We start from the raw sequence: 15,407 nt of genomic DNA, 5'->3' as shown, positions 1-15,407 counted from the left end.
GCATACAGCAACAAAGAGTAGACCCTGCTCGACGCAACTAGAGAAAGCCCGCCTGCAGGAATGAAGACCCAACACAGACCCCCCAAAAATAAATTATATTTTGATTTTTTTTCTGATCTGAAAATAGCATGAGTATAAAAATTCAAATAATAGCCGCTCTGGAAAACAGTTTTGAAATTCCTCAAGAATTTAAACATAGAATTACCATATGACCCAACAATTCCATTTTAAGATATGTCCTCAAAGAAATCCACTGAATTGGACACTTTAAAATGGTTAAAAGATAAATTTTATGTTATGTATATTTTATAGCAAAAGTTGTTTTAGCTTGTCTGAAGACAGTAATGTAGCATTCTCTGAGTGAAAAATTGAAAATAAACTATGTGTGAACAATTTTACAATTTCAAATAATATAGAATACATAAAGGGAAAGGAAGACTAATTTTAAACATAAAATGTGTAGATAGATTCCCTGGACATTGAAAACAATCAGGATAATCAAGTAGAATTTCTTATTGATAAATTCATACTTGTATCAGATTTGAACAGTAGGGTTACTGTTAGGAGGAAAATCCAGTCTTTGGTTAGTGTTATTCATAATCCTTCAATGAATTATTGATTAAAGTTCCATAACTTTGCCAATAAGTTTCAGTTTGAGCTTCTTTCTTTCATTCTGTAGACTGACCAGGGCATCAAAAACCTTTCTGTTGAAGATGCAGCAAGACTTGCCCATGAAGATCCTGACTATGGCCTCCGGGATCTTTTTAATGCCATTGCGACAGGCAACTACCCCTCCTGGACTTTTTACATCCAGGTCATGACATTTAACCAGGCAGAAACTTTCCCATTTAATCCATTTGATATTACCAAGGTGAGTCAGTTAACAACTAAACTGTTTTCTTTTTTAAGTGTCTTTGCAACTAATTAAAAAAAGTTGTGGTCAAGCATTTCGTAAGTTGTATACAAAACACAGTGGTACCACTTAAGAGTTTCCTAGCCTGTGAATGAGGGCTCACCAGCATTTCCCTTCCAGTTCCTGTTTGATGAGTTTACTAAGTTCATCTGGGTGGCCTGATATATTTTTATTAGCAGGGAACAAATTTTGATGAGCTGATATACTTTTGCTCAGGGAAAGACTCAATGTTTACTGTTTACTGTTGTGAAAGTTTCAACCAATGCACTCACCTTAAGTTCTTATCGTTTTATTGGATTCAAAAATGTTATTTTCACTTATCGTCATTGGCTTCATTGTATTTGAAAGCTGATATTTTTATGGGTACTGTAATTTCCTTCTGTTGGTTGTCTGGTAATTGTGAATATGGCATTATTTTTAGGTTTGGCCTCACAATGACTACCCTCTTATCCCAGTTGGTAAACTGGTCTTAAACCGGAATCCAGTTAATTACTTTGCTGAGGTTGAACAGTTGGCTTTTGACCCAAGCAACATGCCGCCTGGCATTGAGCCCAGCCCTGACAAAATGCTTCAGGTAAACCTGGTGGATTGAGAGGTTCTGAGGCAGGAGTGTGTGTGCGCACACACACGTGTGTGCAGAGTGTAATTTGGCATGACCTTTATATGAAGAATTAAGTACAACATCACTTAAACTTTTGTCTGGGTCCTTAGTTCCTGTGGGACTGACTGAAACATCCTTAAATGTGCATTACAGTGTAAAACAAATTTCATTGTCGGTCCCTCAGTATGGTAAGACTTTGACATTTAGGCTCTTAATTTAAAAGAAGTTATAGTAGAAATACCTTAGGTATTTGTGGGGTAAAATATTCTTTTTCAATCTGTAATCAATGGGATGGAGGACTATCACTAATTGATTATAACACTCGGTCAGCATAACTTTATTCATTTCCTCTTCTGTGGTGATGCTTGAATTTTGCCACATGTAGAAAGAGACCCAGAGATGATTTTTACAAACTCAATTTATGTTTCCATTGATTAAAGGCAGTGGGTTAATTTAACCATTTGTTTTGGTAATGTTCCTAGGCATTCAGTATTTTTTCACCACTCACCAGTATGCTTTTTCAGGAGTACAAAGAAAAACTCTTATTTGGATCAGAAGTTAATAGGAAAATAACTGGCTTAATAATTATTGAGTAAATCAATCTTTCATGTTCTTGGACTATGACCATGATACAAAGTTTAAAGTTTATACCCTAGATCAGACCACAGTGACTGACAGCTGTTTCTTATGTAAGTGGCTGATTCCAGTTCAGGTGTCACTCTCCATGGAGGCAAGCTAAGTTTCCTTTGTTTTTTAAATAATAACTTTTTGCTTTGACATTGGGAGCATTTGAACCTTTTATAGAAAGTAAGTTTATATTCGTTTTTAGTTTACTATAAATTGAATACCTATCTATTGATAGACTGTCCTGGCTGCTATAATAGGAGGCCATACAGTAGGGAAGGACTGTTGTACTTATTTAGCCATTTGGTGACCAGTGAGGAATTGTCCAAGATTTTTTGAGTAGGTGTGTAATAGAATCTGCATGGGACCTTAGGAGGAGTCTTTTGGCAGGAATACATAGGATGTCGTTGGAGGAGGGATTGGAAGTGGAGAGCCAGTTCGGAGGGCTTGGAAATTACCCTGATGAGAACTAATGCACGTTCAGGTGGTAGTAGTTGTACAGTAACGAACAGTGTTCTCAGTTGCCTTTCAACAAGGTCAGATTGTTAACTTTTAAAACTTTGGGATCCAAAGTGCAAGCCAGACCATGGTGAAAAGCAGGCAATAATATAACGCAAGTCACAGAGACTGTCCCCTAAGTACCTGGTGATGCAGGTGCAGCCATTCTTCACTCCCACACTCTGCAGTTTACTGGGAGAGGAGAAGTTGGCCTGACTGCGTGGGAGAGCTTTGCTCTGCTTTCTCACCCTGGCCCAGCAAGGAGCTTGGGCACAGGGCCTTGGGTAAGGCCTCCATTCAAGTTGGGGTCAGGGTATGGCCTTGCTGTGCCCATTTCGCAGCCTTAGCTTTGAAGGTCTCCACCTGCAGGTGGGGTAGTGATGCCTTATAAACCTAAGGTGACACAAGACCAGAATTACATGATGAGGCTATATCCAGGAGCTGCTCTTGGCTCAACTGTATCTTCTGTCCTGTTGGTAAAGTTAGAGCACAAATCAGTCTGTTTTGGGTAAAAGGAGGCAACCAGCTTCCAAACTGTAGGTGGTCTTGGGCACGGCTGCATGACCAGTCATCTGAATGTTACCTTAGGGGCTATCTGAAGTGATTATGGGAGGCAGGGTCGCTCAGCCCAGAGCAAATTATCGACAGAATGTCGAGACTGGATTGAGCACGTTGGCCTCAGTGATTTGGTACAAAATAATCACATCAGTTGTCCTGTTCAACTTGGTTTGTATTTTGGCCCATAGAATTAGGGACATAAGAATACTCGTTCAGATTCAAGGCCAATAATGAAGGCAATGAAAGAAAACTACTACCACTCTCTCTGCTTATGTAGTAGAGCTTTGAATAATGGGAATATTTAAATAATTGGATACTAAGATTGACGTGGAGTTAATCATAAAGCTTTTTGTTTCAACACTAACTGAAAGAAATTACAAAACCTCCTGCCTTGGTAAATATGTGTGGGGCAAAACCTCCTGCCTTGGTAAATATGTAATTTAATCTTTGATTCAGGACCTTGTGGCAATGTAGGGCCATCGTTTTGCACTGTGGCTTTCTTTGTGTAGTATTTTGTTTATATCTAGGAAGTCTCAGAGCTCAAAGTGTATCTGATATAAACCAGAATGCAACACGGGAGGCGCTTTTTTGGAATAATTTCCTGTACGGTTGGTTTTGTAGAAATCTTCTTTTTGTTAAGAGCAAATGGTTGACCCCTCCCCTAGAGTGAGAGAGTGGGGAGGAGTGGAATTAGTTCATCATTCCAGTTACTTGGGTTCTAGCAAATTTATTTCACAATGTAATGTGTCCTTGGGAATAGGAAATAATTCAAGCCTGGGCACTAACTTGTTCCTTGAGGAAAAAAGGAGTTATATCCTAGAACAGATGTGAAGATGTGTGGCTGTTTGACCCCAAGGGATGGAAGACTAAGGACCGTTCATTTAGGGAGAACTCATTTCATGAGAGAGAAGAGACGTTGCTCTTTACTCGGGGGACAGGCAGGGCTTTGTGATGCTTTGTGCTTGAAACTTTACAGTGAAGTTCACGGGCCCCTCCTCTTTCGTATGTTACTGCAGACCGTCAAAGTCTGTTTCATTTATAACTGCAGGGCCGCCTTTTTGCCTATCCCGACACTCACCGCCATCGCCTGGGACCCAACTATCTTCAGATACCCGTGAACTGTCCCTTCCGAGCTCGAGTGGCCAGCTACCAACGTGACGGCCCCATGTGCGTGCTGGACAATCAGGGTAGGCCTGGGACCGTGGCTCACCCCGCGGGTGTGGAGGGCACTGCTGGGCAGGGCGCGGGAGGCCCCGCCAGCCCAGGGGTCGTCAGGCTGCCCCAGACACCTGCTGCTCTGTGGAGGCCCCGCAGCCGCTCCTGCCAACCACCTACTTGTTGCCCAGCAGTGAAGGTTTAAACTGCCTGAAGACTCTCCATACTTTCATCTATTTTATATATTTTATTGAGAGTTCCCTTCTCAGATTTTACATGCTGTCCATCTGACTATGAAAGGCAGGGAGAAAGGTTTTTTCTCACTGGCTGTTGTAGGGTATCATCCAACTTAGGGAGCAGGTTTTAAAGACTCTTCACAAAGTGGACGATTCCTGAAATCACTCTTAAGTCACAAGGACTTAGCCTCTTGGAAATGCAAAAGCCAAGAGTTGCCATACACATGCCATAGGACACATGATCCCTTCAGAAATTTTACTGATGATTTATATTTATAGCCATAGATGTCTATATTCAAACAAAGTTTATTTTTCTATGCTAAAAATAATACATGTACCTTAAAGGAAATTTGGAAAATATAAGGGAAAGAAGAGAAGAAAGAATAAAAATCCATATATAGTCACAATATCCAAAGGCCAGAACTGTTGCATTTTGCTGTATTTCTTTCCAGTCTTTTCTGTGAATACTTGTTATACATTTAAGATTAGTTTGTATATATAGTTTTGTGCCTTGCATTTTGTTACCATTATCATTAAGCCTTTTCCAAATTTTTAACAAGTTTACATGCTCACTGAATGATTGTATTGTGTTGTTGCCATATTTCTGCTCTTTGAGGTTTACAAAGGTCTAGAGTGTGTTATTGCCCAAAGTAACTGATACTTCTGTGTCTGTCTTCTGCGTTTTTATTCTAAAGTGATTTTTTTTCATTAATCTCCCTTGGTCCTTTCATTATTGAGACTGGCTGTATTAGAGCAGTTCATGTATATTTGGGACGTCATTAATAAGTAAATGCTTTGTGTTTACCATTCTTGTTTACTATTATAGTGGCATATGTATGAAAAAAACTACTTTGACACACCTTTTGCCTAATTTTAAAAGTAGACCATTTGGGCTGTGCCCTTGCAGTTTGATGAAAGAGCTTAATTGTTCCCAGTAGTCAATGACTTGAAGACAGCTGCGACTTTGAGTAAAGGTAGAGATAATTTGGAAATCAAATTTTAAAATTACTCAACTGGCACATTTCAAAGAGCTAATTCTTAGTGCAGAAAAATACTGTGATGGCTCGCTATTGGAGCACTTTGCTTTTTGCATGGACGTGGCTGAGCTGGAATGAATTTCTTAGGTGGATAACTGGGCTCCATAGTAGTAGGGTGCCCTCTCTCTTCCTACATGCATTTGGCTCCTTCGTCAATGTGATGTACAGGCATCTCCTGCTTATCCACCCAGAATAATCTATTCTGGCAGTGAGCTGGGTAAAATTGTAATCCCAACTGGTTTGTTCAAACCACTTACTATGCTTCCAGGCCATCCTTTCTGTTTAGGCAGCACGTACTCAGATCATGCAATCTTCTGCTAACATCAGCCAAAGCAGTATAGTTGGGAAAATGAACATGCCAAAAGGAAAAAAAAGCCCCATAACTTATTCCAGAAATCTTAATAAATGTTTTGATCGCATTTGTCATTATTTTCCCTAAGTCCAGATGAGTGAGTGCTGACATACTAGAAACATCAAATTTTAGAAAAATATGTTAAAAATTTATCTGTAGAGAGAAGTGAAAGTGAAACTAGAACTGAATAAAGTCTTGGTCAATAGGAAGGATGGATATCCTGAGAATCTTAAAACACCATTAAGAAATAAACAGTGAAGTAGAATCCTGTGATAGGAATGTAGTATGTGCTGGAATGGAGAGGACAAAAATCCCAGATTCCGGATCCACCACTGACCAACACATCACCCTGCAGCACTCAGTGAACATCTCAGGGCTCGGGTCATTTGTCTGGCGATTGAAGGAGCAGAGCTAGAGCAGAACTTTGAGTTGCTCCCAAGAATTCTGTGATTCTGTTTTTGAACTGAGCGCAAGCCCCAATGAAACCCTCCAATCTGAAATATGTCTTTGAGTCTTATCTTCTATGGCGGCCAAACCAAGCTCATATAAATATATTCGTACCGGAAGGCATCAGGAGATTGTAGAGATGAGGCCATCTGAAGTGTTCAAAAGGAATTTGAGATCTCTTCATTACGACGCAGAGTGAGACAGCCACACAAGCGTTTGGCAGATGGTATATTCTCTAAGAATCCAAGTACTGCCTGTAGCTAAATATGGGGTGTTAAAAATCATATGTGCGGACGCAGGTTCGTGTCCCGGTCTGGGAGGATCCCGCATGCAGTGGAGCGGCTGGGCCCGTGAGCCATGGCCGCTGAGCCTGCGTGTCCGGAGCCTGTGCTCCGCGACGGGAGAGCCCCCCCCCCAAAAAAAAAATCATGTATATGTGTGTGTATACACATATGTATAAATGTAATTGTCACTTGAATGTATTTCTTATTTTGTTGACTGTTTGTAGACTTCCTTCATTTTTCATCTCCCCAAGTGAATCTGTGTGGTTTTCTGTTAAAGGTGGAGCTCCAAATTATTACCCCAACAGCTTTGGTGCTCCGGAGCAGCAGCCTTCTGCCCTGGAACATAGAACTCACTGTTCTGGGGATGTGCAGCGCTTCAACAGTGCCAACGATGATAATGTCACTCAGGTAATGGCTCCTTTGTCTGCTGTGCGAGTTGCTTGGTTATTTTCCTTGTCAATGTCTGCATATATTCCCCCTTTTAAAGTGTCTATGTTAGACACTTAAATTGAATTCAGGGACAACATCTGTATTCATAAATCAGTGCCTGTATTAAATGGAGTTGAAGAGTTGTGTTACTATGCCCTTTTAGTACAAGTTATGGAGACTCATTTCAGTTCCTCCAAATTTTATTGACGGGATGTAATTGGGAGCCATTGGGGAAGCATGATCTGGTGGAAATCTAAGAAATGGGCAAGTAAAGCTTACGTACAGCTAAATCTAAGAATCTGAGAAGGACAGTCCAGATTTAAGGGACTAGAACTGGATTCAAAATAGCACTAGGAGTCCCAGTAGCAAAGGTGTGGGTGTTTCCACCGTAGGGCACCCCATTCATGTGACTCGGCTACTCTCCATCTGTCTGCTGTTGCTCTCCAATACCAATTACTCATTCTTAAGATGTCCGTCCCTATTTTTCTCCTCTTTGCCTCATAGCTTGTGTTTTAACATTGCTGTGGTTTTGCTATGACCATGGCCTAGCTCTTCTTCTTTATGGCTTCTTTCTCCATGTATTACTTTTTTTTTTTTTTTTTGGTCCATTTTTACTCCTTATTTCAATACTTCTACAGTCAGATTCTGGAGAGAGGAAATTGGATTGAAAGGACTAATGTTTTCACTGTGGGTTGCATCATTGGCCTTTGACCAGCCTCTAGTTAACTGCCCGGGGTCAAGTGCCCACCTTCTTTCTAATCATCTATGGCTGCCTGGGGGCTGTTCTTTTAGTAGATGCCATGGAAGAGGCCCTTTGACTCTGAAGAGCAGCCACCTCATTAATGTACCCAGTGCAACTTATACCACACGTAAGAAAAGGATAAAGTTAAAAAGTATAGTTGTCTTAGATCTCCGCTTGGGTAGTTGGTGTTAAACAATATTTAAATTAGAATGGGACCTATTCTAGCTTTTCACTTGTAAATGTGTGTTCCCAGTAAAATATACTTAAATACATAAATTAATTCACTGCGAAGATACTGTTATTTGAAAGGCACTTATGTGTATACATGTATATAAAAAAGAAATTACCTTATTGTACCTTATAAACCATATTTAAATGAAATTAAATGTCTCCTGAAAGCCTTTTATAGTAACTGCCTTATTCTTGGTGATGTAGGTTACCAAGTATCAATATATACAATTCCTGCTTCTCATAAAATTTTACCTACCTGAAGTCTATTCCAATGTTAAACTAGTTAATACAACCTCTGTAAAAATTTATTTAGATAATGAGGCTGTTGCTCACATATTAAAATTTATTTACTATATGATCATTCTTATTTTGAGAGATTTTCTTATCACTATATAGAACTCAAGTTTTTAAGCAGTCATGATACTGCTTATAGCTTCATAGCATAATCCTGTAACTGTAAGAGTCACAAGGAATATAAATAAGAAGATCCAGGTTTATACTCTTAAAAATGATTCACTTGGACTTATGCTTCTGGCTTATGACAGACAAGCTTGTATCAGACCTATCCTCTCATGGAGAACGTTGGAAAGCTAGATAAAATACAAAAAGGCTGTGGAGAGGTATAAAAGCAGCAAGAATTTGAGGGGCCAAGATTTTGAACAGAAAGGAAGTGCAGAGATATGAGCTTGATATTTGTTCTTCTTTTCTCATGAGGCATTTATTACTTTGTAAGTATTGGCCAACATGCTGAGCAGAGTTTACAGCGTTTTCATGGGTGTGGAGGGAATAAAAATGGGAGTTCAGGGCCTGCCAAGGAAGAGGGCCTCTAGTTAACATCCCAGGCACTCAGTTGGATCCCTGAAGGGCCATCCAAGAAGTAAGGGCAAACCTGAAATCAACTTGCCTTTACAAAAATTGAGACTCAGTTTTACACCAGTTCAATCTCAGACTGGATTAAGGTGATCTCCCTCTATCCTATCTTCCAGAAGCAAACATAAGGCTTTGGAGGAAAATAGAGCCTCAAATTATCTCTGTATTTTTTCATATGCAAATGCCCAGCATTCAGTAATAAATTATCAGGCATACCCAACACATAAGACCTTATATCTGAAAAGCAAGAGGGGGATAAAAAGAAAAACAACTGGCAATAGAAACAAACCTACTGAAGATCCAGATAGTGGAATTGTCAGATATAGGTTTTAAAATAACTGCAAATAATATGTTCAGGAAAACAGAAAACAGTTGACAACATGGAGAATTTAATAAGAGAACTTGCATTTGTAAAAAAAGAATGGAGGGGACTTCCCTGGCAGTCCAGTGGTTAAGACTCTGTGCTTCCACTCATGGGGCACAGGTTCCATCCCTGGTTGGGGAACTAAGATCCTGCATGCCATGCAGTGCAGCCAATAAAATAAAATTAAATGAAAAAGAAAAATAATTGAATGGACATACTGAACTGGAAAATGCAACAGCTAAAATTAAGCATTTAGTAAATGAGTTTAAAAGGAGATTAAACATGGCTGAAGAGAGGATTACTGAATTGGCAGATAGAGCAGTAGATGTTATCAAGACTCACTCATGAAGAGAGAACAAAAGAACTTCTCTTCATTATGAGAAACCAATTAGAGATTGAGAAGGCAAACCACAGAGTGGGAAAATATATTTGCGGTTCCTCTAACAAACAACTCATGTACAGTACATGTAAAGAACTCCCGCAGAGCGATAAGAAAATGACAGACGAATAGAAAAATGGGCAAAAGACTTGAACAGGCACTTCACAAAAGAAAATATCCAAATGACTGAAAAACACACAGAAAGGTAGTGTATCTCACTAGTCATCGGGGATATGCAAAATAAAACTAAAAAGATACCACTACATACACACCAGAATGACTAGACTGAAAAAAACTGTACCAAGTATTGTGAGAATGAGAAACAACTCTAACTCTTACCTGAGTGTAGATTGGTTCAGCTGTTTTGGAGAACTGTTTGGCAATATCCACTAAAGCTAAACATGTACGTGTCTTTTGACCTAGTAAGTGCACTCTTCCATAGATTCTTAATAGAAATGTGTACATATGAGCAGCAGAAGACATGTACAACACTGTTTATTCATGTTACCCAATGTTCATCAACAAAAGCTTGGATAAATAAACTGTAGTATATTCCCACAGTGTACAGCAATGAAAATTAAAGAAGTATTCCAACAAACATTACAGATGAACCTTACAAACATGACATTGAGCAAAAAGAACAAGGATATAGACGGTATGATTCCATTTGTGTACATTTGAAAGAGAAGTAAAAAATGTTTATAATATTAGAAGTCAAAAAAATTTGCCCTTGGGGAGGCAGTTGGAGAAAGGGGATAATGACTGGGCCAGGGGGGTATGGTAGGGGGATTTCTGGGGTGTGAGTGATGTTCTGTCTTGATCTGGGTGGTCGAAACACATCATTGAACTTCACACTTATGTTAAGTACTCTTTACTGTAGGCATGTTACACTTAAAAAGAAAAAAAATCATTCTCTAACTTTGTAAAGACTAGTAAAAATGTCACTTTTCCTTTTAGAGGAATTTGGTCCTGCTCTTAAAGGTCTGTGGTACGATGTGAGAGAGTGACAGGGACATATACACACTACCAAAAGTAAATTAGATAGCTAGTGGGAAGCTGCTGCATAGCACAGGGAGTTCACCTCTGTGCTTTGTGACCACCTAGAGGGGTGGGATAGGGAGGGTGGGAGGGAGGGTGACGCAAGAGGGAAGCGATATGGGAACATATGTATATGTATAACTGATTCACTTTGTTGTAAAGGAGAAACTAACACACTATTGTAAAACAATTATACTCAAATAAAGATGTTTAAAAAAAAAGAAAAAAAAAATAAAGGTCTGTGGTAAAAGTGTTGGAGTGGGTAAAACGCCTAGAGCCTGTGTTCTGCAATGAGAGAAGCCACCACAATGAGAAGACCCCGTCTCATTTCTCTAGTTGCGGCGAGCGGGGGCCACTCTTTGCTGTGGTGTGCAGACTTCTCATTGCGGTGGCTTCTCTTGTTGCGGAGCACGGGCTCTAGGTGCATGAGCTTCAGTAGTTGTGGCTTGCGGGCTCTAGAGCGCAGGCTCAGTAGTTGTGGCACATGGGCTTAGTTGCTCTGCGGCATGTGGGATCTTCCTGGACCAGGGCTTGAACCCGTGTCCCCTGCCTTGGCAGGCGGATTCTTAACCATTGCGCCACCAGGGAAGCCCCTCATATTTAAACTTTGCTCAAATTAAAAAAAATATTATTATATTCTGATATTTGATAACGGAAAAATTATGAATATTTGATATTTTATGAATTTGCTACTTTGGATAATTGGATATTTTTGGACTTTATAAACATTAGTAGAACAGTACATAGAGTAGTGCCTGGTGCGTTATAGGTACATGAGAAATAAGTATTTGCTCAATGAATGAATGAAAGAAATGTAGAATAGAATCATAGCCATAACTTAGAAATGGTTAATTTCAGAAATGAGCAGAGGCTGTTAGGACTCATATACTTAATACTAAGCTCTTACTTTTTATTTTAACTTCTTGATAGTCATTTTAGAGGTTAAACCCAATAATCTAAGCAAAATATCACCATTAACATCTGTCTTCTCTAAGAAATCTTGGCTTCTGAATAACTAAAGACCTAATTAATAAATTAGGGTGTTTTCCTCCTCTTTGGTTCTGGGTGAATTGAACAAAGGTTGTATTGCGTTAAGCTTACATTTCATGAAAGTTTGCACATTCTGCACTTGTCAGTATTAAGGTGTGGTGGCATTTTTAATTGTAGGCAACACTGCCTTCTATTTATAAGAGATTTATAAGCAGTGACTGCAAAGGACATTATTAAAAAGAAGTTATGAGCTATTATCTTCCCGTTTTGCTTAAAATAAAATAAAAAGTGAGGAACTCAACACGTGACAGTTTCAACTATAATTTTAAATTATTCTTAAATTCTAAAACCTTTTTTCATTCTTACACCAATGAGAAATCTTGCATCTTCATTTCAAAAGTGGTGTCTGGATGAGTTTTGTTGGTGATAAAGTGGTTATTTGATTCCCTGCACTCTATGTTCACTGAGCAGGTGCGGGCTTTCTATTTGAAAGTACTGAATGAGGAGCAGAGGAAACACCTCTGTGAGAACATTGCCGGCCATCTGAAAGATGCGCAACTTTTTATCCAGAAGAAAGCGGTGAGTGATGCTTTGTAAGCCGAAGGATGACACCTGCTGGCTGGAGAAGAGAGTGCAGCTGTGTGAGAAAACCCTTCCATGGAAGTGTCATTTCTATTTTACTTGAGCTAAGCAGACTTAAAAAAACTAGTATGAATCCCCGGTCAACCTCTGATTCTTTTCTCTCTGTGTTTTACCTCCAGTATATATGCAATATCCATTGATCCTTAGCTCTTTGTCCAGTGTATAATAATTTAGTTGAGTTTAGGGTGAATGGTCTCCTATGCTGTTCAATCTGACTGCAACCAAGTTCTGTGTGAGAGAGTAATGTCCAATGTCAGGATGTGGGTCCTGCCACAATTTTGCTTAGACTTTAGGTGATAAGAAATACACATTACATTTTTGTGATTTGAAGTCAGCCTGACTACTTAATGTTATGATGCCTGACCCTCCTTCAGAAGCCACTAGGAACTTGCACATTTTCTGGGGTCAGAACTGAGTTGCCTCCAGAGACTCAGGCTGAACTTTTGAGCTGAGGCGCCAGGGTATTTCTGATGGTAGCTCGTTGTGCTGTGTGCTCTGCTGTGGTCTCCTGGCCGGAACCCCGGCTGTTTCTTTGTCTCTTCGTTGCTGCTTATCTGTTCATAGGGGCAGCTGTCTGGGATGTGTTCTAAGGCCCGGAGATACGCACCAGCAGGCTGGGTGCTCTTATCTGCAGGCAAGGTTCTATAACTGTGTTTCACCAGGGCGTGTATGAAAGATAACCTTTTAAGTCCCTGGGCCCTAGTAGTTCTTGCTGTCTGGGGCAGAGAGCTTGACAGTCGCTCTGTGAGATAGGTGGGGTGGGTTTTTTCTCATCTCACTGATAAGAATGAATAAGACCCTTTGTAAGTAGAGAACTGGGCTTGAACCCTTGGCCTTCTCCTCTCACATCTGCTGAAGCTGCAAGGCCCCCTGTGGGTTCTTGATGCCCCACCTCAAGATCAGCCCAGGGTCAGGAATTCCTGCTTGAAGTATGCTTAGTTGCCCAGCAGGGGCCAGTGTTTGTACATCTCACTTTAAATTCAGGCAGTGTCTGGGCCTGTTTCTTCATGCAAATCGCTATAACTTTTTGCGTTCCTCCGAGGTCAGCTCTTTACCTGCTGTAAATGTAGCTCACCTCATAACGCGTTTTTCTCACGGTACTCTACAAGGTAGATTTAATCATCCCACTTATTTTTCTGGGGAGTGGATATGAACTGTATGAGGTAGATTTAGTTATCTCACTGATCTCATGAGGAGTGGGTACTGAAGCTCAGATGAGTGACTGAGGCAGGGTTGTGCAGCCAGTATACGTCCAGGACGCAAGCCTGCCTCCGTGTTGGTAAATGCTGTGTGGTTCTGCCTCCCGTGGAAGCGTCCGTCCTCCCCTCTGGAGTCGACCCTGGGAGGCGGACTCTAGGGACTGGTGTAGTGAGGGCTAGGCTAATGTTTACATTATTTTCACTTGGTTACAGGTTAAGAACTTCAGCGATGTCCATCCTGACTATGGGGCCCGCATCCAGGCTCTTTTGGACAAATACAATGCTGAGAAACCTAAGGTGAGCCCAGAGCATCCTGGCTGTGGCAGAGGGGGTGTGTCGTGGATAGGCATAGTTGGGTTTCCTTTTATGATGATTCTCCTCAGGGCCAGCTATTCCATTTCTTAAGCAGCTGTTCAGAATCTCATTTGAGATACAAAGAACTCACCTGGAAAGCACATGCTCCTCGTTTTAGCTCTGGGTAGTATAAGACAGTCTAAGGTGAACAAATTCTGAATGCTTATTTTCATTTGAGCGCAGATTAAAGCTAAGATAAATACTGAGTTGCTGCCCAAGTGAGTTAAGTAACCTGCTGGTCTTGGTCTTTTGAAACAGAGCGCGATTCACACCTATGTAAATCCCGGGTCTCACTTGGCTGCAAGGGAGAAAGCTAATCTGTGAGCGTCGTCCGTCCGCCTATGAAGCAAAGCATAATGTTGACACACATGCCCACTCATCGCTGGATGGAAGATTCTCCTGCGCTAGACGTGCAAACGCAAGTTCATGTCTGTAAAATGATAATCCAGGTTTCTATAGCAAATAACGTAATAATGGCTTTTAATGCTATTTTCCTAGGGGTAAATGAATGTTAGAGCTTAACAGTCATTTAAAAGAAACGTGTATTTGCTTTTGACAGCTGATTATTTACTTAAAATGACTAGAAGGACAGTTTCTAGCAGAAATACGATTTTATTTGATAAGAAAAAAATCTTGGTGAAATTAATATGTTTACATATCATCTCATGGCCTGTTGTATAAAAATATGGCTGTAATTATATAAGAAGAAAAGTTAATCCACTCAGAAATTTAAATTTTTCTAAGTTCCTTATAGGAAGCACAATTTGGTGTCTTTTGAAAATAACTTCAGTACCATCATGGCTTAATGTTTATTCCTGCTTGGAATTGATCAGATTTTTTAAAACTTGGAATTACATTTATGCTAACATAGTATTGATTTTGCAACAGGCTGATCTGTAATTGCTTATCATTTTACAATAAAATAATCTGTAAATAAAAATAGAAGACTGGTATTTGGTTTCTTTAGGCTCCATATATAACTTGGAATGTCTCAAGACTCTGAATCTGAGTGTCATCTATTATCAGATACTTACCCTTATAATTGAAAATATCAACCTCACAAGGGTAGTATGTTATTTGTTTAAACCAATAGCCTTTAGACATAGCCTCTGAGATACAGGGGACCAGAACTTTATTCTATTGGGAAAACAGCAAATTTCCCAGCTTTGAAAATTGCTTAGATCTCTTATTCATTAGCTCACTTCTTTATCTAATTATGAGTTTTAATTTAAAACAATTTTTTTCCTTTTTTCTTCCCAGTTTTATTGATATATAATTGACATACAGCACTGTATAAATCTGACTCACATACATCATGAAATGATTATCACAGTAAGTTTAGTTAATGGGAATGCCCTGGTGGTCCAGTGGTTAGGACCCAGTCCTCTCACTGCCAGGGGCCCAGGTTCGATCCCTGGTTGGGGAGCTAAGATTCTGCAAGCTGCGTGTTGCGGCCAAAAACAA

The 15,407-nt window shown here is 39.9% G+C and overlaps 1 protein-coding gene across 1 annotated transcript in view; it reads left to right on the top strand.

The window, feature by feature from the left end:
- Positions 1 to 14,936, top strand: part of CAT (catalase) — a 39,578-nt gene extending 24,642 nt beyond the window's left edge. Inside the window, exons 7-13 of the mRNA XM_059069727.2 lie at positions 680 to 871; positions 1,335 to 1,487; positions 4,243 to 4,381; positions 6,983 to 7,113; positions 12,220 to 12,327; positions 13,803 to 13,886; positions 14,202 to 14,936. Coding sequence (XP_058925710.1) covers positions 680 to 871; positions 1,335 to 1,487; positions 4,243 to 4,381; positions 6,983 to 7,113; positions 12,220 to 12,327; positions 13,803 to 13,886; positions 14,202 to 14,267 — 873 coding nt within the window. The 3' untranslated portion in view covers positions 14,268 to 14,936. The remainder of the gene's footprint in view (positions 1 to 679; positions 872 to 1,334; positions 1,488 to 4,242; positions 4,382 to 6,982; positions 7,114 to 12,219; positions 12,328 to 13,802; positions 13,887 to 14,201) is intronic.
- Positions 14,937 to 15,407: the final 471 nt, after the last annotated feature.

The sequence above is a fragment of the Kogia breviceps genome, chromosome 7 (genome assembly GCF_026419965.1).
Source record: "Kogia breviceps isolate mKogBre1 chromosome 7, mKogBre1 haplotype 1, whole genome shotgun sequence".
NCBI lineage: Eukaryota > Metazoa > Chordata > Mammalia > Artiodactyla > Physeteridae > Kogia > Kogia breviceps.
This window is presented reverse-complemented; position numbering and strand designations above follow the sequence as displayed.